A 23,257-nucleotide genomic window follows, 5' to 3' on the forward strand; every position below is an offset into this window, starting at 1 on the left:
TCTTTGTGTGAGCATAAGTTTTCTCTGGACTGCCTTGGTTTTGATTTTGGCTCTACTTCTTCCTGACTGTTGGCTCTAGGGAAAGTTCTTCTTTGCACCTCAATAACTTATATTGATAATAAACATCTACTCCTAACGTCATTGTGAATATGAAATGAAACTGTATGCAAAGCTCCTAGAACAATAAACGGCAGTTGTGGGTGCCATTTCCTGGGACTCCTCCCCCCAGGAGACAGCCCATGATGAGGCGCTTGTGTCATGGGTGGACTTGGAATGCCTGAGGACACAGAAGTAGAAGTCCACTGGACCTGGAGAACAGTTCCCTGTTTGATTGCATAAGTCCCTCTCCTAGTGCAGCCCTTTCACATAACTTATCCCTCTTGAGCGTTGTGATAACAGGACACATGCCCCATCGTCTTTGGAGAACTGTTTCGAAGTCACAAGGGACAGTCTATCTTCATGCTTTGTAAACTATAGGGTGTCTCACAAATAAATGTAAAATATTGTTATGTAATCTTGGCCCTGCTGATTGCTAAATAATAATCCTGCCGTTGTCCTCAGAAAAAGAGTGTAATCTGTGTATAAAATGTTTGTGCAAAGGTTTAAAGCAAACTACCCAAAACCTTGCTCACACTGAGAGCTTTTCCTCTTCAGAAAGGCTTTGCTGTGAGTGTGAAGGTGTGTGTGTGTGTGTGTGTGTGTGTGTGTGTGTTGAAAACCCCTCCCCCAGTCTGCAAATGCTCCTGAGGGAGTGGGGAGGGCCTGGAGTTTCTGGCTGTCTTTGGAAAGTTGATTTAATAAGGGTTCCAGGAAAACCAGCCTCCCTCCCTCCCTCCCTCCCTCTCCTTTTTCTTCTCGGGTTTAGGAACTTAAAGAGACTCAGCTTGTTTCAGATCAGGCTTTGAGGGCGGGGGCGTTGTGTGGATAGACTAAAGCTGGGTCGTGGGCAGAACACCCCTTTAGAAAGATAAACACCAACTTGAAGACATCCTGAGCTGGAGGAGGGTTGTGTTTGTGTCTTTTTCTCTTTTTTGGAGTAAGACTTGGGGAAAGCAAGTAAGACGTTTGCAAGGTCACTTCTTGCAATTGGGAATGGGGGTCCTGCCCCCTTTTCTGCATAACGTGGTTAAATACCCCAGACTCTGTGGTTGAGGGGACAGTATGAGACGATGCAGTCTCAAAATACTTGCCTACATGCTTGGAAATCTGCAACTAATAAGCAATTTAATGGGCAGGGGTTTACAGCTCCTCCCACCTCTCCAGATTTGAAGGAGTCTGGTGGCCGGTTGAAGGGGGAGAGGTTACACTTAATGGAAAAGCTGCAGTTTCCAATTCTGGCTGCAAGCCCCCTGGATGCCGTGCGCTACAAAGCAAGGCTTTGTCTTTGTGTTCCACAGAAACCTGTGACCATGGGGGAGAGGCTGCAAGTGGTACCAGAGACATGGCTCCAGCCTCAAGTTTATGCCCTGGCCACCCCAGGCAACCCCCTCCCCACGGGTCCCATGGCTGCCTGTGGCCCAAAGGGATATTCATCTCAGCCTATCTGCAGAGGAGCCTTCAAATAGGTGCTTGAGGCTGTCCCACTACCAGCCTCCGACAGGCGCTATCCCGCTGGCTGCATGCAGCCCATTGGTGTGGCTCGAGGACCCGTGTCCAGTGGCTGCCCTGGGACACATGCAGGAACGCTGCTCCACCCCACCGCACCCCAATATAATTTCTTCTTGCGAAAAGAACCTGTTTACTTCTGATTCGCACACTGTATGTATGGGAGGAGTTTCTTCACCCTCTGCCAAAAGACAAGTGGAATTACATGGAGCAAAAGGTGATGGTGGCTGACCCACTTGAGAACAGGGACAGTGGATTCAGGACTGTAGAAATCTGCAGGGTGCTGAGTCTCCAGGTTTTCCCAGAGGATCTGCTCTGTCCCACATCCTTCTCCCCAGAGTGGGGTGTCTGGAGTGCTTTTGAAAGAGTGTGTTTGCCAGTGTTTTGCTGAGCTGAGCAGGGTGGGGGTAGGGAGGCCAGCGCTCTGCATGTGAGGGAATGTGAGGGAGGAGTGCTTGACCAGGCCGGCGAGTGCAGCAAAGCCACTCCAGAGCTGTGTTCTTGGCTCTCGCTTCTGCATTGCTACACCATTAGCTCCACTGATTTTCCACTCTGGCTTTGCCAGCCAGCTCCCCGAAGTCTGGGAGGAGGAATTTCTCAGGGAAGAACAAATGGCTGTCCAGAGCCCTTGCCTTTGGTGGGGGAGGGGAGGGAGCCCAAACAAAGAACCAGGCCGGGATTCTGTCACCCGGATTCTGTGACTACCTGGAGTCTGGAGAGGCAGACAGGAACCTGAGCGTGTCCTCCTTTTGGCATGGCCCTAGCACAAAGGTGGGTCATCGGGGCTCGGCCAGGCAGAAGCAGTGAATGACGGCTTGTGTCTGGGGTGCTGACGGATGGCCTTGGGAGAAGTGAGTCCTATGGAGTCATTATCCCGGGAGGGCGAGGTCCAGGGTCAGAGAGCCTGACCAGCAGCTGTGCCCTGTTTTTACAGTGCCTGGTTCCTCTGGGGCCGCTGGGGACTCCAGCTCACCCTGTAGACACCACCTATGCCTCTTCCTTCCTTCCCCAAAGCCTGGAAATGAGACAACTGTTTCCCTGCTGACTGGGGAAAGTCCAGCTGCTCTGAAGCTCCTGGCCTCCCAGTCCAGCTGCCCAGGCCTCCCTGTTCACTCTGGAGTGTGACTGTGCAAACATTCTCTTCTCTCTACCTCCTACCTCCCATGCCAGGCCCCAAGTGATTGAGCTGAAAGTTAACTGCTCTACCTGGGTTCCTAAGGACCCGGAGTGAATCCCAACCTGTCCTCTTAGAAGAAGCCTTAGGCTGCTCCCGAACTTGGGAGGAGGGGAGTGCTCTGACTTCCAGCTGGTGATGGCCAAGTAGAGGAGCAATTGCCTGAAGCCCCCCAGGGTAGGTTTGTTGCCTCTTAGACATTGCGCTCCTGCCCTCAGAGTTCCGCTCTTGATTCTTGGTTCATGAAGACCCTTCTTACCTTTCCACTGGCCAAATGAGGTGGCCACTGCCTGTATTTAAAGGGTTTGTGGCGCTAACCGGTTTGGCTTGGTGGATAGAGTGTCGTCCTGTGGACTGAAGGGTCCCGGGCTGAATTCCAGTCAAAGGGTACATGCCCAGGTTGCAGGCTTGATCCCCAGTAGGAGGTGTGCAGGAGGCAGCAGATCAATGATTATCTCTCATCATTGATGTTTCTCTCTCTCTCTCTCTCTCTCTCTCTCTCTCCCCCTCTCCCTTCATCTCTGAAATAAATAAAAATATAGTTTTTAAAAATAAAGTGTTTGTGCCCTGCTCTACCTAGTGTGCCTCAGTTGTTTGGAGCATCTTCCCATGTACCAAAAGGTGGCAGGTTTGATTCCCAGTCAGGGCATATACCCAGGTTGTGTATTCGATTCACGTTCAGGGCACATACAGGAGGCAACCGATCTATGTTGATTTCTCTCTCTCTCTCTCTCTCTCTCTCTCTCTCTCTCTCTCTCTCTCTCTCATCAATAAAAATCTATCCTCAGATGAGGATTATTAAAAATAATAATAAAAATAAAGGGTTTGCGCCCTGTAAGCTGGGGAATGCCGGGGTGAGGTGTCTGTCCAGTGAGATCAGGCACAGAGAAAGATTGGCTCCTGCAGAGCTTGAAACTCAATGCTCCTTCCTCATCCCACATGTTGTGGCATGGCTGAGTCTCCTGGGATGGGTTGTGTAAAAGGAGGTGAATGTTGGGGCAGCAGACCCTGCCATTTGACTGAATGCCACTGTGTATCCCAGGCCTTGGATGTGTAGGCACATTGAACCTCAAAGGTCAAGGAGTTCAGCAAAGTGTGGACTTCAGTGGTTGTGAGCTGGACAAGGAAAGAGGTTAAAAACCAGCAACACTGAAGTTTCAATTCTTAATCAACAAAGAAAGTTGAATTTTAAGCGAGACCTAGCCCCTGGCTAATGGTCCTTTCTTTTTTCATTCACTGATTTCCCCTCCCTCTCGGTTCTTCCCCACCTCTCCATTAGGCAAACCCAACTCTTCCTTTTTCCGTTTTGAATGCAACATACACATTCCTACCTAACCATTATTTATCCTGGTCCCTTGCTGGAAATGGCCATCCCTATCCTTTGATCCTTTCACTTTTTTTGGTAATTCCCATTCTTGGCTTAAGGTTTAACTTGGGTTTAGCCTAAGGCATAGTTTAGGGCCATCTCCTGAAGCCTTCCTTTGTCTCCAAACTAATCATTTCTTTTTCCCCCTTTCTGTTTAACTTTACTCTGCCTTACAGTATATGTAGTTTTTAACAGAGCTGTTTCCTCCACTTAGAGCAATCAGAAAGAATACTTTTATAGCTGTTAAAACATGGACATTTTGGTATGTAATCTAGGGTCATCAGAGAAAATTCAGAAAATACAGATTTAAAAAGCAAAACTCATTCCTATCATCCAAAAATAATCACTGCTATGAATATACCTTTAGACCAGGGATGGGGAATGTCTGGCCTGAGGGCCGTATAAGGCCCATGAAATCATTTGGTCTGGCCCTACCTAGGCATTAGGGATGAGTTGGTTAAATATCTGACCAAAAACAGCAGGCTAATTTTTAAGTTGATAATTTTGTAGGGCCTGGGAATGATGTTATAAAATATCTAAATGGCCCTTGGCAGAAAAAAGGTTCCCCACCCCTGCTTTAGACTATTTTTCTTGCATTTATACAAATGCAACTTCTCAACAATGGATTTATATGCTATATACTTGTTTGTGACTTAAGCACATATTTATTGCAGAGAAAAATTTTTCACCATGCTTAATAACCACAGATAACTCCATTGTATGGGTGTGCAATTTTCAATATTTCCACTTAAGTGAATAGACTTTTACGAATAAAAGTTGTTCATGTATCCAAGAGTACTTACATTTCGAAACTGTTGATTACATAGTGCCAAGTTGCCGTTAAAAGCCCTGCCCTTGTTGCTCAGGGGTTAGAGTGTTGCCCATGCATCCAGGAGTCTCGATTCGATTCCTAGTCAAGGGTACATACCTGGGTTGCAGGTTTGATCCCTGGCGCCAGGCTAGGAGTATTAGGAGGCAAGCAATCAATGTGTCTCTCTTTTAGATCAACGTTGCTCTCTCTCCCTCTCCCCCTGCTCCCCTGACCCCCACCTCTCTGTCTCCCTCCCTTCCACTCTAAATAATCAGTGGAAACATATCCTCGGGGCCCTAGCTGGTTTGGCTCAGTAGATAGAGCGTCGGCCTGTGGGCTGATGGGTCCCGGGTTTGATTCCAGTCTAGGGCCCATGCCTGGGTTTCAGGGTTGATCCCCAGTAGCTGGTGTGCAGGAGGCAGCCGATCAATGATTCTCTCTCATCATTGATGTTTCTATCTCTCTCTCCCTCTCCTTTCCTCTCTGAAGTCAATAAAAATATTTTTTTAAAAAACGAAAAAAAGAAAAATAACCTCGGGTGAGGACCAACGGCAACAAAAAATTGCCCTAAAAAAGTTATACAGTAAAGAAAGGTATTTTACAATAATAATAAGTACTATTTATTGCATCTTTACACCCTGCATGCTTTGCATTTTTGTATCTTCACACCGATCCCATAACCATAGGTTTATTCCTACATCAGACTGGGTTTTCCTCAAAACTTTGGGCAGACCAGCGCTTCAGTTTAAACATTGCTAGGTCAGGCCCCTTTACCTCACAGGCCCCAGGCTTCACCTCCCTTTCTGGGGCGATATGTGCCTGTGTGAGAGGCTGGGGAAAGGGCCGCTGGAGATGCTCGCCTTGTGCCATTTCTTGCGTGATGTTCTGCTGTTAACTTCAAAGTGATGCATCGGTCATAGGTCTGTGGGCTGCCCTAATGAAAAGTGGTTTCCTAGCCCAGAATCATCTATAGAAGAAAAACCCCATTGAGGGAGGCCGCCTTTTCCACTGCAGCCAAGACCTCCTACAACATGGAGAAGATCTAGGGTCAGAGGTCCCCAACGTGTCAGATGCTACAGCCAGGTTTTCTTGGCAGGTCGCACTTATTCTAGAATGCAGTGGGGCTGCCGGGACACATAGCCACCTAGATTGCTTCTGAAATGGCTGTGGTCCCACGATGTCTGATGGATGGAGGTTCAGAGAGGCTGCACCATTGGCGTTGTTTTGAGGTTGCCAGTTATTTTTTTAAAAACTGGAAGAGATGTAAAAAAAAAAGGGGGAGCAAGAAAAATTTTGTTTTTCTTAGGCCTTACATTTAACAAATGAATGGTTTTAAAGATATATATTACAGTGTAGTTGGCCTAGTCACCAAATAATTACAGGATTTTTAAAGTACATATTAACTTATGGTATACTATCTGAAGTGTATGCTCAGGAATAAAACAAGGATTTACAGAAGTTGGTAAATGTCTTCTTCCAGTTCTGTCAGCAACTATCTGGGTAAACTTTTGGGGGAGAAACATCAAGAGTCTTGGAGGCCCCTCTTGTGGGAAGCCCAGAACAAATGCCATCATCCCTCCCCCTAGCCACACCATGGGTTAGGCCCAGCCCTCCCAGCGTTACTCTCAGGAGACTTGCGCAAATACAATAAGTGACTCATATAAGAATTGTCATCCAAAGACTACATCAAATAAGGACATAAACCCAGGTTATGAGAACATCTGAAAACACAGAGAGGGCCTCTTTCCTTAAGGGAAAGGACAAATTAACCATTACTTGTGGGCTCTGATGAGGTGTGTGTGTGTCTGTGTGTGTATGTGTATGGGTGTACGTGTGTGTAAGCCATAAAGGAAAGGTTTGGTTTTGTCTTTTGTTCACTACAGCACCTTAGAATAATTTATTGTGTGATACGTATTAACTAATACTTTTTGAATAAATGAATTCATGCATGAACACAGTTAAGTGATCATTTTTCTTGTTTAAAAAGTACCTAAACTTTCTAGCTGTAAAAAGGAAAAGATAGGAATAAAATCCTTTTCAACAGGAAGGTACAGAAAATAGGTGATAACTAGTTATTGCTACCACATATTGAGCTCATATTATCCAGTGCAGTGATTCTCAGATTTTCACTGCACAGACCTCACCAGGCTGGCTTGTTAAAACCCATGGCTGCATTCCCTCCCAGAGCTCTTGAATCTAAAGCAGGACCCCGAGCTTGAGGGTTTTAAAAAGTTCCTAGAGAATGTGTATGCTACCCATCCAGGGGCCACACTTGGAGAATCTCTGATGCAATTAATTCTCCCCGGAAAAACATCTATAAGGTAGGTGTTATTTCCACTTAACAGTTTTGGGAAACTGACTCAGAGTTCTCAGACAAAAACTTGCCGAGGTTAAGCAGCAAATAAGTGGTGGAGCTAGAGTTCAGACTCAGGGCTATCTGATATCAGTGCTTTCAGTGCTGGGGAGAGATGAGGAAGGTGGAAAGCCTGAGAGTTGAGGAAGAGAAATTAACAATAGATAGGGAGGGAGAAGGGAAAGGTAGTAGAGGACTAAGTCCTAAGTCCGTTAGCCTGTGGGTATTGAGGGAGGAAGGACAGAAAGGGAAGGTGGTCTGAAGCTTTCCTTGGAAAGTAGGAGACCTTCTTCCCGGAGCTTTAAGTCAATTATCAGAGCCTTTGGGATGCTGATCAGCTCTCCAGCCGGTTGCATCCAGAAATCTCTGCTCATTTATTGTCAACCTTCAGAGTTTACATTTGGAATTAAGGTTTATTTTCCTTAGGTTTTAGGAATTAGCTTTTGAACCTTAGAAGAGTCAGGTTCCTTGACTAACTACTGGGTGAAGTTCTCCCTTCGGCCTTCAAAGCGTTTATCCATGGTATCTGAGCAACCAAGGCCGTGCCACTGCCTGAAGGGTACATTTGGAGGCTGCATTTATTTTATGCCTGCCCTTCACTACCCTCAGACTCCAAATCCATTTTGAACATTTATTTACTTTGCCAGGCCTCCGTGAAATAAATCCTTCTAGAATAACTGGGCTCCAGCATTCTGCCAGGCACAGCCTCTTGGCCACTCCATATTTTCCATTCTAAGGCTTCTGGTAAGAACGGGCCAGAGAAAAGAGATGAAGAGAAATACTTATTGAAGGTTGCTGATGTCTGGAGCTCTGTGACCAAAACAGAACCCCCTCTTGCCTTCCTTCACACCCAGGGGAGCTTTGTGCTAGTTGGGGGTAGGAGGGGACAGCGGCGAGTTACACTCAACTCCGAAGGCCCAGCTGAAACTTGGAATGTTGGCTAGAGCTGGAGCTTGTCAAGTCCATCATCAGCCTTTCCATGTCACACTCGAGGCCTGAGTGTGGAGGGGACTTGCCCGGAGTCACACAGGTAGTGATGGCACCTGTCCTCTCAGTGATTTCTACTCAAATGCCCTTTCTGCTGCACCCAGCCCACCTGTGGTCAAGCAGAGTTTGGAACTAAGGATTTCAAACTAGGTTCTCATTCTCATCCCTTAGGACAGCGATGGCGAACCTATGACATGCGTGTCAGAGGTGACACGCGAACTCATTTTTTTGGTTGATTTTTCTTTGTTAAATGGCATTTAAATATATAAAATAAATGTCAAAAATATAAGTCTTTATTTTACTATGGTTGTTTTACTATGGTTGCAAATATCAAAAAATTTCTATATGTGACACGGCACCAGAGTTAAGTTAGGGTTTTTCAAAATGCTGACACGCTGAGCTCAAAAGGTTCGCCATCACTGCCTTCGGACATCTGGAATATTGACACAGCTCCGAGTAGGAATCTCTCCCCCAAGATCCTGATTATTCAAGTTGTCTGAGCAAAGGCTTCCCCAGTGGAGATATTGGCCCGTACCCTCCCCCAAACCTTTGGTCCTGCTGCTTCTACCTGCTCTCTACCTGACAGCCATACCCTCTCAGGTAGAAAGATCCCTAAACCAAGTTCCTCTAATTTCATAAAATACTAAGTACTAAATGCTCCATCTTCATGAAGTGTGTGAAGGAGAAAGAGAGAAGAATGAATGGGTGGTACCTGAGTGGACCCTCTAAGTCCTTGCCATCCTGCAATTCTTTGTGACAGACCAGTCATCCCAGATGTTTAAATTTCATGGGCCAAACTGTCCCTCCTCCTATATTTTAGAAACTACATAGGGTTGACAACTTATTTTGCCAAGTAAAAACCTTTTTTAAAAAAACCAACACTACTCTTGCCATTTTTTATTGTGATAAAATAAACATCCCATAAAATCGACCCTTTTCAAGTGTACAGATCTGTGGGGTGAGCACATCACATTGCTGTGCAGCCATCACTCCAGATGGCTTGTTCACCTTCCCAACCAACTCTTCCCACTTCCCCTTCCCCAATCCTGGCCACCACCGGTCCACACCTTTCATTTTAAAAGGATGTTTAGCACCTTTATTCTCAAAATGTGAAAAACAAAGGGCATTTCTTTAACATTGAGCCCACTCCCTTCCCCGCTGCAGGGGGCAGTGACCCTTCTTATGCAGAGCTCTGTGACCAGACCCTTCATGGCCTCGATGGGGATCAGATGGGGAGAGAAGACGGCAGACGCCTTAGGGTGCTGAGAGCCCCGGGTGAATTGTGTGAGCCCCATTTTTGTTTTGGGGGGCTAAAAGGCAAATTCTGACACAGCTGAAACCTCTACTAATTCATCAGCAAGTTTAGGGAGCAGCAACTTTTTCCTGCCCAGCTGCTTAGTGGTGTTTCCTTCCCCAAACTAGCTCTGCTGGGCGTGGGGGAGGGGAGGCCCTCCATCAGAGAGGCCCTCGGAGGGGGTGGGGTGGGGTGGGGGGAGGGCAATACATTCCTTTTCTTTGAGGAACCTGACCGGACTTTAAGGTTAGAGCACTGCGGAGTGCGAGCTGCAGGGTTACCTTTTCCTCATTGATTCATCTCACTCTCCTCCCTCCCCCACGCTTAATGATCTTTCCATTACAGAACCCAGACCAGGAAGTGCATGACAGGTCGCAGCTGCAGACACATGGCTGGGAGGCCTGGGCTCTGGGCCAGTGGTGGGAGGGTCTGCGGAGGGTCTGCACTCCCCTCTAGCAGCAGGACCGTACACACACACACATACACACACACACAGCATGCACACATGCGCGTGCACACAATACACACACACGCATGCACACCCTTCAGCTACTTGTCCAGCTTTTCCCTTACAACTTAGTGGAAGGTGTTTTTACTTCTGTGTTGTAACAGCTGGTGGCCAGTTGTGCTTTTGATTTGACTTTAGGATGTGATTTTTAATAAAGGCAGAAGAAGACCCCCTAAATTTCAGCCTATACAAGTGTCCCTTACTGGGCTTGGGGTTCTTTTGGGGGAGTTTTCCATTGTTGAACAGAGGTGCTCTGGCTTCCTTTTCCAAAATAGGACCTGCCTACGTGGCTGTAGAAGCTCACAAGTATCCAGGGGAGTAGTTGGGCACAGTTTTAATGCCTCCAAAATGACCCATTTTCCTCATCACGATTCTATTTATAAATGCCAGGTTCACTACATGTTTGGGGGGGGGGGGGTCTAGATGCAAGGGCATGGACTTTGCAAACACGAAGACCTGGGTTCAAATCACAGTGAATGAGTAGAGCCACCTCCATTCTTGGGTTGATTGGGGACAGCTCCTTCCACACACAAGTTTGCTCAGGAAATGTTAATTTACCCTAAACTGTGTCCTGGGGGGCAGTTGTCACACCGGAGTTTCTGTCTCCACCACCAGCTGTGTTGCTGGCTTTCTTCCCTGAATCTGCCAGGCCCGATTCCTCTGGTGCCAACTGTGAGATGGTGACACAAACTTCTAGGAACTGTGAGCCCAGGCCCTTCCCCTAACTGTAGGGCACCCACCTTTGCCTCTACCTTTGCTCTCCCTGGGCAAGAGGGTTCTACGCCTCCTGCACGTCTCCAGTGGACTTGCCTCTCCCCAGAGCACCTCTTTCTTCCTGGGAATCCTTTCGGGAAATGGATTAGAAGAGGTTTTTATTCCGGATCTGCGGGTAGTGCATCAGTAAATAGTTGGGGTGAAAGCTTTTGCTGGGGAGAAAGGAAGAAGGAGGATTTCTTTTAAAACAACTCCTGGGCACATTCCTTTGTTAATCACTTAATTACAGTCTTTGTCCCCAGCGTGAGAGCGCTCTCCCCGCAGTGGGAGGTAGGGAGAGGTGGGGGACACCACCCCTCGTTGGGAAAGCAGTATGCTATGCAGGCATGAAGGAGGAGGCCTCAGGTGGAACCCAGCACAGGAACTTGAACCCAGGCTCCATCTGACGCTATGTTACCCCCTCGCGACATCTGTTTGAAGGTTCCCACAAAACTCTCTGGGCCCCGGCTACTTTCCGCCTGGGGCTCCTGAGTGGGGTTCTGCGTGTCTGGGCCTCCTCTTGCCCAACTACTGGGGAGCTGTATCTGGGGGGCCGTGCAGTGGGCACAGGGCCCCGGCTGCAGCGTTGGCCCTCGCAGGTGGCTCTGTACTAAATTACAGTGATGAGGTGGGACACACAAAAGGCTGAAATCTTTTTTTAATAAAAACAAAACAAAACGCCGGCCCCAAGCCTCTGGGCTGCTGAATGGCGATGGCTTCCTGTCAGGATTAGCCGGGCTGCCTGGGCATGTGTGCACTGCTTTCTCCTCAGGAAATACCTTTAGTAAGCCCCGGTGGGGTCCCCATGGCAACACGTGAGGGGACCTGCTGGCAGAGCCCATTCAGCCCGCCATTGTCCTCAGCCCCTTTGTCGGGAGCTGTATCGCTGCCCCTCTGGCAAACACAGCAGTTTGCAGTGTTGTGGGGCTGAATGTGGAGTTTTTACATTTTAATGGGCTCTTCTGGCTGTGGCCCATTTGCATGCAGAAAGGTCTTACTCCCCCCCCCCCTTTTTTTCCATTAAAGAAAACAACACACCCTACACTCCAAATCCCCTGGGTGGGGACGGGTGCAGGCTGCTGGATCAGGGTGTCAGGTCCCGCTAATTGATTTGGTGTTCCTGTCTCCTTCCCACGCATGCCTGCACTCCCCATGTCCCCAGCTTTCCCTGCATCTTGGGGACCTCATGAGTTCGGGGCATCCTGTATCTTTAGGGCTTCCTCTCTGTACCCCAAGCCTTGTAAGATAATAGTTGTTCCCGGGATTTGGGTGAGATCCCCCCTCTGGCCTGGCCTTGTCAGACCAAAGTAAGTTTTCAGTTCCATTTCAAAGCCAAAATAACATAATAAAAAACCTTCGCAGAGGTCTCGCAGAGCCCTGCTGGGTTGTTCTGTGTTTCTTTTAAGTTTGCTTTCAAAGCCACCCCTAGTTCCTCCCCCACCCACAATTGCCCCCTCATTTATCTCTGGGGAGTTTGTGCCAAGACTGTAAACATTCCTGGACCACCAGTACCCCCCCCCCCATGTTACTTGAAGAGGATGGCGTTCTCTCTTAATTTTCTTAACCCAGAAATCCTAAATCAAAAGGATTTCAAAGGGATGACAGAAATTGCGGCCCTGAAACATCGTGCCTGGATTTTGCTGGGGGCTGGATATTCAGGCCCTGCCAACTTTGGAGTGTAGAATGCAGAGACACGCTCCTGACTTGGAGTGTAGATAAGACACACACTGTCCATGGACCAACCCACAGCCAAGCGGAATGAATAAGCACAAGATAAAGCCATGAAAATGTGTAAATCCTATTAAAAATGAGATGTGTGTAGTTGGGGAAGTCTTAGGGAAGTGATGGCGCAATAGGAGGAGAAAGACGTTCTAGTAGAAGCAAAGTCCTTTGGGTGGGAGAAAGCAAAATAAAAGGGGCAGTGAAGGCATTGGCTTGGCTGGAGAGGTGGGGCCTGGAGACTGGACAGCTGAGGTGGGGGAAGGGAGGCAGTCAGAGGCTCCGGAGTGTGAGGGGATGCGATGCAGAGTGCTGTGCTGAGCTGAGGGCATGCGATGCAGAGTGCTGTGCTGAGGATGTGTGATCAGGAGAGCTGGCCCCAGGGGACGGTTGATGAGCCCCTTTGCCTAATGTTCTTAATCTTCTCAGTGGAGTCAGGCAGGGGTCATCGGAGGTCATCAACTCAGCTGTAAACTAATCAAGGGTGAGGGGCTTGGGACATGGCAAGGTATCAGGTGACTGATCCAAGATTGAGCCAGGGACACAGGAAGGGAGGGAGGAGCTGTGCTGTCTACCTGTGGCCAAGGCAGAGCTGTAAGTCCTGAGTGGTCACCTTACTTTCCCGTGTGCTGCATGAGAGTGAGGTGCTATGGGAGGGGGGGGGGGGGGCGGAACCAGCATCTAGAGCCAATGCTGACCCCTTTTGTGGCTTTGGGAGAAGTTCCTCACACCCTCCATTGTCTCATGTTTGAATGAGAATGAACAGGAATAACAGGAACATGAGTTAACATGCCTTGTAAAAGTACCAAGTGCCATACCAAACAGGGCATGGTTACTAGTCTGCCACTGTCACACTGCGCTCCCTCTCCCCCTATTTCCTCACCTGCCAGGTGTGCACAGACACATCTGCTCAACTTTAAAGGCCCAGAGTGTGGACAGGAGCGTGCTTTTGTAAGTTAAAAGCCCTAAGTTGTAAGGTCATAGTTGTGGGGCTGAGGAAATTGAGGGAAAGAAAAAGGGAGGGTCAGGCCAAAGCAGCCAACTTGAGAATCCCGTGTGTGAGCTAAGAGACATCGGTGCCATAGACAGGATCAGACGATCGAACAGAAAGGTTTTCAATCATTTTTCTGAAGTCAAGGATTGCAAAAGACACGGTGAAGGTAGAGGCTGTCTTTCAAAGCGGTGGCCTTGGGATCTAGATTTGTGTGGATTCTGAGAGCCAGGCCAGCTGGGTTTGAATCGCAGCTTGGCCACTGGCTGGTGACCAAGCTAGGTGGTTTTGTGCCTCAGTGTCCACTGTGTAAAATGAGGGTAATAAATGTCTACTTCACCTGGTTGGTGTGAGGCTTAAATGAGAACTGTGCTCAGCACATAGTAAGTAAGTGGACACATCCAGAGGGTAGAGATAATATAGTATCACCATCATAGGAGTGCTGTGTGGGTTAAATGGTAGTCTGTGTTAAGAGCCATCACAGTATATGGGTTATAGTAAGCATGCTATAAATTATTGGCCAATATTAGTTTTACCGTTTTCAGAGTTATTTCAGGATCCCAAACCAATATATGGGAAGACACATGCTAAATTGCAGAGTGCCATGCAAATATATTGTTATTTGTGACTGGTTTCAGGTTAAGTTGTGGGGTTTTGGGGGTGGGTAATTTCCAGACCAAACTGGCTGTTATGGGACCAGGGCTGGTGAAGTGGTATTTCAAAATACATGTTCAGGTATATTTGTCCATGTGACATGAATGCCCTGCATTCATAGTCTACAGAGAATGTGTTCCCTGGGACTTTTTTAGTGGTTTTATTTGTTTGTTGTTGTTTTTTGCTATTTTCTACCGTGAACCTTCAGTTCCTTGCTGGCCATAGAGTCTGACCTCGTGTCCCACCCCGCCTCATCCCAAGGCATTACCCTGCTCCTAAGCACCTTACCTTTTCTGTTTCCCTCCAAGTTTTCATCCTCACTCTAAATCCTTATTTAATTCCCCCCCACCCCCCGCCCCGTTCCTTACCATTATGTCCAACCTCTGCTGTGAATACCGCTGTCTGCCATGACCACCAATATTTAAGTTCTGTAACCTCAGAGCCTCTACTGGGTTCTTAACATTCTTCAGTTGTCTCATGTTGCAGATAAAGTGCCTTACACATATCAAGGTGTAATGTAAATCTGATCACTCTGGGTAGGGCCAGACATAGGTCTGCTGTTCCTTTGCTTGATCTGTTTCTTCTCCTTACAAGGGCTCACAGAGGCACCTAAGTAATGAGAGCTATGTTGGAGAAAGTTCCCATCTTCTTGGATTTGGGGAAACTGGGATCTCAGCTCCCATAAGAATAACAGGTTTGGGCCTCCTGTGACTTCATCCTCCCGCCCCGCATGACACCCGTGGCTAGTAGGAGACACAAAGATTTAGAATCAAGAACTCGGATCTGATCTAATGTACCCAAGGCAAAACTGCCTGCTCGATGACTGTGGCAGGTTTCTGGTGAGTCCTGTCATAAGCAGAATGCTGCATCCTGATGGCTAGTTAGGGATGACAAAGCTGTGGTATTTGGGAGGAAACTAGGAAGGGAAAGGGACTTGTGGGGCCCTATTAACATTAGTCATGTTCTTAGACTTGAGAACACCATCCCCACCTCCCTGTCTTGCTAGATGCTTCCTTGAGGATTATTAAAAAGTGTGGGCCCCCGATCTCCTAGATTCCTTTGAGGGGATAGAGAGACTTCATTAGAGAAGCACATGGGCTTGGTGATTGCTGTATGACTCCCTTTCACTCACACTGAAGGGGTACCCATCCAGCCTGCACAGCTTTCCATGGGCAAATTGCCACCTGCACTGTCCCAGGAACCTGCCTCAGGGCCAGAGGCCCCCTCAGCCTCAGATTCACGCAGCTAAGCAGGAGTCTTTGTTTTCTCCTGTTTTCTGGAGAGTTCTCTAAGGCATTGGCAGCCTTCATCCTCTAAGGATGTTCAAGTCAAGCCCTAGCCCTAACCCTCAACTCCCTGCTGCCAGTGAAGATAATAGTGACTCTCTGTTGTGCGCCTCAAAGCACAATGCACCTTTTTTCCGCAGTGCACTTTGAGCACATGGCACCTAGAGCCTGTGAGAGCGAATTTGACTCACGCCAAACATTTTCAGCCTCCTACTAGGTCACCATGGAATCCAGATACCAATTGTCCTCCAGCTTCCATTCCCCATCTCGTCTCTCAGGAAACAAGACGCACAATGCTAGTGCTTTGGTCTGCACTTTCCTCCCAGTATCCCTGTTGCAATTAATCAGGTTCTCTAAGATTTGGAACGCTGGTTTCAAGTGGCTGAGCAATAAACTGCTTTCTTTCCTTCATCTTTCATGGCCAGCCTAATAAAGGTGTCAATTAGCTCCTTTCTTGTTAGCTAATATATAACAATAGGATAACCCTGGACCATCGGTCTTGACCAGAGAAAGGCCAGCTCAGAGGAGATGGAGCCACAGATGAAGGGCCTTTCAATGAGGGCATAATTGGGGAGACTGGAAAGACCAAAAGAGAATAGAGAGTAGTGACCAGATTGCTGTGGCTACCAGTGAGCAGTGATGCCCTCACATCTGCCACCTTACAGAGGGACTCCCCAAGGTCAGGACCTCAGCTCTGGGTGGTGACACAGGTGGGTGAGGCCTGGTAAACCAGTGGTTGGTTACCTTTCCATCTCCTCCCAGAAGAAAGTGCATTATCCTTGCTTTGTAAATGGAGACTTTGACATCTAAGAGCACTGTTAGCCATGAAAAAATCCACTGTAGCCCAAAAGCCATAGGCTGATCTTTTAGTTCCTCTAAAAATTAGCCTTTGCCAGATGCTCAATTCAATTCAAGACCCATTAGGCATTTCCTGTTCCTGACTTTGTTGGGCACCGTGGGAAAATTATAATAGTCAATTCTGCTCCGAGTTGCTTACGCTGTTTCTTCAGAGGGGTGAGACATGGACACTTTTCACAGGAAACAATACACCCAACTATCCATCAACCAGTGAATGAATAAACAAAATGTGGCATCTCCACATAATGAAATATTATTCAGCCATTAAAAACAATGAAATAGCCGAAACCGGTTTGGCTCAGTGGATAGAGCGTCGGCCTGCGGACTGAGGGGTCCCGGGTTCGATTCCGGTCAGAGGCATGTACCTGGGTTGCGGGCACACCCCCAGTGGGAGATGTGCGGGGGGCACCTGATCGATGTTTCTCTCCCATCGATGTTTCTAACTCTCTATCTCTCTCCCTTCCTCTCTGTAAAAAATCAATAAAATATATTTAAAAAAAAACAAAACAAAAAAAAACAATGAAATACTGAGCCATGTAATAGCACAGAAGAACCTTCAAAACATGCTAAATGAAAGAAGCTATCACAAAAGACCATACACTGTATGATTTCATTGACATGTAATATCCAGTATAGGCACATCTATAGAGCATATCAGTGGTTGCTTAAACTGAGGGAGAGATAGTGACTGCTAACGAGTATAGGGTTTCTTTTTGGGATGATAAAAATGTTCTAAAATTAATTTAGTATATCCATAACTATGGATATACTAAAAAGCATTGAATTATACAGGGGTGGGCAGAAGTAGGTTTACAGTTGTGAGTGTGAAAAAGTTTATTCTTATATTATTATTTATTTATTATTGTATTATTTGTCATACGAGCAACTGTAAACCTACTTTTTCCCACCCCTGTATGATTTAAATGCGTGAATTTTATGGTATATGGATTATATCTCAATAAAGGTGTTTACAAAAGAAACCATATAAGATGATATGCAATTGAGTGCAATTTTGTTCGGTTCAGGGAGTACCTGTTTTACAGAAAATTAGGGTTGAGACACTAGTGCCAACAGAAGGCTTCCTGGATGTCTTTGATGATGCGCTTTGAGTAGGGTAGAGTAGGAGGACTCTAGAGAGATGGCTGACAGGCTTGAGCAGAAGTAAGTTTTGTTGTGGGGGGAGAATGCATTTGGTGAAGAGAACAGCCAGACCTGGAGTGGAAGGTAGGGAAAAGAAGGTTGCATGGAGAGGTGGGAATAGATTGTGAGGAACCTTGGATATCAAGCAGGGCTTTAGATTTTATCCTCTATACACAGTGTAAACTTTAAAAAAAAAATCATTTATTGATTTTAGAGAGAGAAGGAATGGGAGAGAGAGAGAGAGAGAGAGAGAGAGAGAGAGAGAGAGAGAAACATTGATTTGTCATTCCCCTTATTTATGCATTCATTGGTTGCTTCTTATTTGTCCCCTGACCCACAACCTTGGCATATGGAGACAATGCTCTAACCCCGTGGTCGGCAAACTGTGGCTCATGAGCCACATGCGGCTCTTTGGCCCCTCGAGTGTGGCTCTTCCTAAGCCTTAGGAGTACCCTAATTAAGTTAATAACAATGTACCTACCTATATAGTTTAAGTTTAAAAAATTTGGCTCTCAAAAGAAATTTCAATCGTTGTACTGTTCATATTTGGCTCTGTTGACTAACGAGTTTGCCAACCACTGCTCTAACCCACTGAGCTACCAGCCAGGGCCCCACAATGTAGGATCTTAATTAGGAGCATAATAGACATAGCGCACCACGGCCTGGAGCATCAGGGTGAGTTTGAACTCCGGGGGCAAGAAAAAGAAAGCAGGTTTAGAGGCTTTTTGTAGATCATGCAGAAGAGGTTTGTTTGCACATCCTGGTTGGGATGAGTGGGAAGTTAGGAATCCAAGCTGGAATCAGCCAGAGCCAGTCCCAGCAGGGCCAGGTCCCTTTCCTGCTTCCTCCTGGGGACATGCCCATGTTCTCCTTGCTACCTTTTTGTCTCTGGGGCCTGTCAAAATAGGCTGTGATGCCAGCGACGAAGAATTTGAGTTGACTGAGTTTACTGTTTGACCAACGGCTGGTACAGATCACGAGCTGCAAAATGTTTAATCTGTGAGGTCACTGAAGGGAAATGAGATTGGATCAATAGGAGTGTCTGCTGTTTCCTTAAGGGTCAAGTCTGAACTCCTTTTCTTCTACTTTCTTTTGGCAAAACCACAAACCGTTAAAAATGGAAAGAATCACATTTTTTTTTTTAGGAGCCACAAAAGCTTATTTTTAATCAGTTGTGTGGTCTGCTCACCTTTGTGGTTGGTGTTCTTCTTGACCCGATTCACAAAAATAAATGTGAATGCTAACCTAGTGGTTTCCAAACCCTTTCAAAGCAACACCCCCCTTTTGATGACTCAGTATTTACCCAATATTTAAGATAGAGCCCTTGGGTTGCAGCCTTGGCACCAAAGCCTGCTTTGAGGCCCCACTGAGGAAAATTGCTCCCTGGTGCCACCTGTCTTCTTCATTCGCAAGGTTTCTAGTGGACACCTGTTTAGCACTTCAGGATGAGTTCTGTAAAATGAGGGTGGTGAAGGAGGAAAGGGAACTTACAAAGGAAGGCAATGAAGGGACAGTGTGGCTGTGAATGTGTCATTCTTGCATTATCCAGCAAGCATTTATTGGGCAATTCTTGTGTGCCGGGCGCCATACTGGGTGTTGGGGATTTAAAGGTACATATGTCACGTCCCTACCCTCACAACTCAGTTGAGAAAGGGGCTTTTCTTCAGTGTGACAGATGTGATGGGAGGGCCCCTGACCCCAACAGAGTCGGAAGAGGCTTTGGGACAGAGCTACCAGCTGGGCTGAGACCTGGAGGGTGAGTGAACAGAACTAGGTAGAGACATGAGGCCTGCAGGGGGCGGGGTATGTGAAGAGTCCCCGGTGTGAGCCTCTGATGGTGAACCGGGGTGAGAAATAAGGCTTCCCCAGACAGTGGAGACTAAGTCAGGTGGTAGATCTGAGCTGCCACCAGCACTTCTTTGGTGGGGTGGACACTTGCAGAAGACGCCAAGAGCACACCTGCAGCTCTTAAAGGGAAATAGAATCTGCATTTCCCCCTGGTTAGTGAAGAGGGGGGTGCTCAGGAGATGGGGAACTGCCCGGCATGGTGGACTCCTGGGTGTGTCTAGCTTTAGGCTCTCTTGTCAGTGTGAGTGTGGAGCTGTTGGTGAGAGGGATGGGTATATGGACAGGATCCCATCAGATCTTGGGAGTTGTGAACCACATGGGCTCCAGGGAAAGGGAGGTGAGGGAGACTGGACATGTGTGTCGTGGGAGGGGAGCAGGAGGGGAAGGTGGGGGGCGGTTAGGGGGGGAGCCCGGCAGTGGGGAGGAGAAAAGAGCTTTGTGTGCACCGGCTTAGGCTGCCAGCACAAGTGTGGGTTTGGTGGCAGCTGCAGGCCTCCATTCCTAATATAGGCAAAAGCTCCGAGTCTTCTAGCCTGACACCTGTTAGCTAGGGGCTCCCCTGAGCTGACCTCTGCTGGGCTTTCTCTCCCCCATATTCTTCTTATGCATCTGACTCATTGGGGGACCAGAACCCCACCCCGCCATCACTTGAACCAAGAGCTGCCTGGTTGACACATTGCCTTCTCTCACCTTGGGTAGGGGCTGCTAGATTTTTGAGGGTTTGGGGTTTGTTCAGCTGTTACTCGGGGAAAGGGGAAAGGCTGACCTAGCCAAAAGGAAATGGGGTGTTTCTCTGGAAAGTGGCCATTCTTGGCAGGGAACTGAGTGTGTGGGGAGGGGCCACTCTGGACACAGAGAAGTCCTGGGAAGGGCTGGCCGTGTCCCCCTAGGATGGAGGGAAATGAAATGTGAACCGCTTAATGCTGCTGCAGCTGCTTCCTAACTTTTCCTCTTTCTACCTTTGACTTTTGGAAGAGGGGGGTAGAGAAGAAGAGATGGGGGTTCCCAGGTAGCCAGCCATTTCCTGACTGACCCATATTCCAGTCCCCACCTCCCCAGCTCTGTGGCCCCTGGGATGTGGCAGCTCAGTGCCTCTAGCGTAATTCCCTTTGTCTCTCCCTCCTCCCCTCTCCCTCTCTTCCTCTCCGGTCCCTTGGTTCCTCTTCCCGGCCCCTGTGGTGGCTGCAGCCCAGCCCTGGGGAGCCCCTGTGGAAGTGGAGTCCTTCCTGGTCCACCCTGGTGACCTGCTGCAGCTCCGCTGTCGGCTGCGGGACGATGTCCAGAGCATCAACTGGCTGCGGGACGGGGTGCAGCTGGTGGAAAGCAACCGTACCCGCATCACAGGGGAGGAGGTGGAGGTGCGGGATTCTGTGCCCGCTGACTCCGGCCTCTACGCTTGCGTGACCAGCAGCCCCTCGGGCAGCGACACCACCTACTTCTCCGTCAATGTCTCAGGTTGGTAGCCATGCCCTGCCCTCACCTTCTTCCTGGTTCCCCCCTCCCACCCCTCTCTGCTAGTCTCAGGGGGAGGTGAATCTCCTCCCCTTCCATGACCTGCCCCCCATTCTGCTTCAGAAACTGCTGCCCACTAACACTGCTCCCTGCCCGCCGCGGCTTAGCTCTCAGAGGGGTGGCCAGGGGGTGTGGGCCCCAGGCTTCTCAGGTCTACCTGGGAGGTGATTGCTGATACTCTTGGGGCAGTCGACCACTGGTTTCTCCACCACAGCTGGCCCAGATTCCAGGGTGCTGCATAGGGCTCAGCCAGCTTCCACCCTGTCATTCCCTTGCCATTTGGGCTTGGTGCTTGGTTTAGTGATTAGAGCCCCAGAAAACGTTGTGAGGTCCCCGCTGTGATGGGGAAGGATCCAGATGCACCGCCATATCCACAGGGGTTACAGAAAAGATCTGTCCCCCAGCTTCTGGAGCAATTAGGGCAGCCAGGGAACCCTAGAGCTCTGTGACTTTGGGAATCTGCCACGTTTAGAATGCAACTTTCACAAAAGCAGGATGAAACAGAATAGAATTGAAATTTCCTTTATGCCATTTGTGAATCTCCGGGTGCACGCTTGGCACCTGCCCCACTTGGGCGTCCTCTAGAACCTGCCCCTAACAGGGACTTGACACCTCTGTTTCCCTCCAGACACCAAAAGCGCTAGCAAGGACTAGGGAAAGATCTGGCATAAGCCCCGATTGGTGGTCACATGTGTGTCGAACCTCTTAAAAGGGATGGATACTTGTTGGGGAGAGGTGATGGCAGCTGTGGACTGTGTATTAGGCTCCCTATCTGCTCTGGCAAAAAGAGCAGCTTCCAAACCTTAGCAGATGCATGCTAGAAAAGTTCCAACTGTAAGTTGTTCATGGCTTTGGACATAGCTTCTGGCCTCAGTGTGTCTAGATCTGTCTGATTTCCCAATGGTTAGCAGGCCAAGGAGGATACAGGTTTCCTGGGTGCTAGTTCCGAAACCCAGCACATCCAGTGGTACCATGAGCAGGGAGAGCCTCTGAATGCGGGGTGGTATTAAATTAAAGAGGCCCGCTGCCCCTGATGAAGTGTAAAGAGCTCTGGGCAGAGAGGGGCAGTGAGTTAGGTTGGGGAAGGAAAGGGACAAGCATAGAGCGTGCAGTTCTTAGTGAACCGTTTCTCTCCCACTGACAGAGAGAGATCGCTGAGGGCCTGGGGGTCGGTATGGGGAAGGTGTCTGCGTTCATCTATCACTGGACTGGCCTGTACTAGTATGTGGAGGGGCTGTTGGTATGGATGGAAATCTAGAGGAACCTCTCCCTCTGGAGGGACCTCAGAGCCCCTTCTCCTTCTCGTAGATGCTCTCCCCTCCTCGGAGGACGACGATGACGATGACGACTCCTCTTCAGAGGAGAAAGAGACAGACAACACCAAACCAAACCGTATGCGTGAGACACTGTTTCGTACCTTCCTGCCCTTTGGGTCTGGCTGTTGGGTTGGGTGGGAAGGGGGAGTTCAGGTGATTGGAGCACGGGAGGAGGAGCGGGCACATGGAGTGACGATGCTTGGCCGTGGGATCCCTTGGGCATCCTGATCAGTGCAGGCATTGTTCACAAGTGTTGGGCGGTAGGCAGGGTGTCTCCAGGTCCTGGCCTGGGCCCTTGCTCCTGAGCCTGACCAGCCCCGCCTGTCTCTCTTGGCTTTTCCTGGGCAGCCGTGGCTCCGTACTGGACGTCTCCAGAAAAAATGGAAAAGAAACTGCATGCAGTACCAGCTGCCAAAACAGTAAAGTTCAAATGCCCTTCCAGTGGGACTCCTAACCCCACCCTGCGCTGGTTGAAAAATGGCAAAGAATTCAAACCTGACCACAGGATTGGAGGCTACAAGGTATGTGTGTCTGTATGGGCGTTGGAGCAGAGACGGCAGAAGCTGGTTAAAGAAATCCTTATTCTATGCCTTTATGTGTTTCAAATAATGCTTTCTAACTATAGAAGTAACACATTTTATAAACATTTCAAATACAAAAATGTGCCAATGGAGTGGAATTTTTCAGTCTTTTTTCTCTGTATATGGTTTTTAGTTAGTTAATTTCACCGTGTATGTACTTTCTTACCTTGTCACATGTTAACATTGTAGAAAGAGTCTCTTGCCATGCATTTTAAAGATAACTTTTCACAAGTGCGTAATATTCCATTATTAAAATGTCCAGTAATTTGATGAACTATTTTGTGCTACTAGTTGTTTTCTAGTTTTTCAATATTATAATTAATATCACAGTTAGGATCTTTGTACTTAAATGTTTGTCGGCATTTTTAAATGTTTTTCCTTAGGATTGCTAGAAGTGAAATTACTAATTCAAAGTGCTAGCATTTTCTTTAAGCCCTTAATGCATATTACTCAGTTACCTTTTTCCTGGTAATTAGATTTTTTTTTTATTTATTCACATTC

General features: G+C 48.0%; 1 protein-coding gene across 7 annotated transcripts in view; it reads left to right on the plus strand.

Annotated features, from left to right (window-relative positions):
- FGFR1 (fibroblast growth factor receptor 1) overlaps positions 1 to 23,257 on the plus strand; it is a 50,463-nt gene that overhangs the window by 13,655 nt on the left and 13,551 nt on the right. For 2 of the 7 annotated variants that reach the window (XM_059685358.1, XM_059685356.1), the window contains 3 exons: positions 20,536 to 20,802; positions 22,168 to 22,257; positions 22,524 to 22,696. In XM_059685358.1, the coding sequence (XP_059541341.1) occupies positions 20,536 to 20,802; positions 22,168 to 22,257; positions 22,524 to 22,696 (530 nt within the window). The remainder of the gene's footprint in view (positions 1 to 20,535; positions 20,803 to 22,167; positions 22,258 to 22,523; positions 22,697 to 23,257) is intronic. The other 5 variants (XM_059685359.1, XM_059685357.1, XM_059685361.1 and 2 more) reach the window with 3 other exon arrangements.

Source organism: Myotis daubentonii, chromosome 2 (genome assembly GCF_963259705.1).
Source record: "Myotis daubentonii chromosome 2, mMyoDau2.1, whole genome shotgun sequence".
In the NCBI taxonomy this organism is placed as follows: domain Eukaryota; kingdom Metazoa; phylum Chordata; class Mammalia; order Chiroptera; family Vespertilionidae; genus Myotis; species Myotis daubentonii.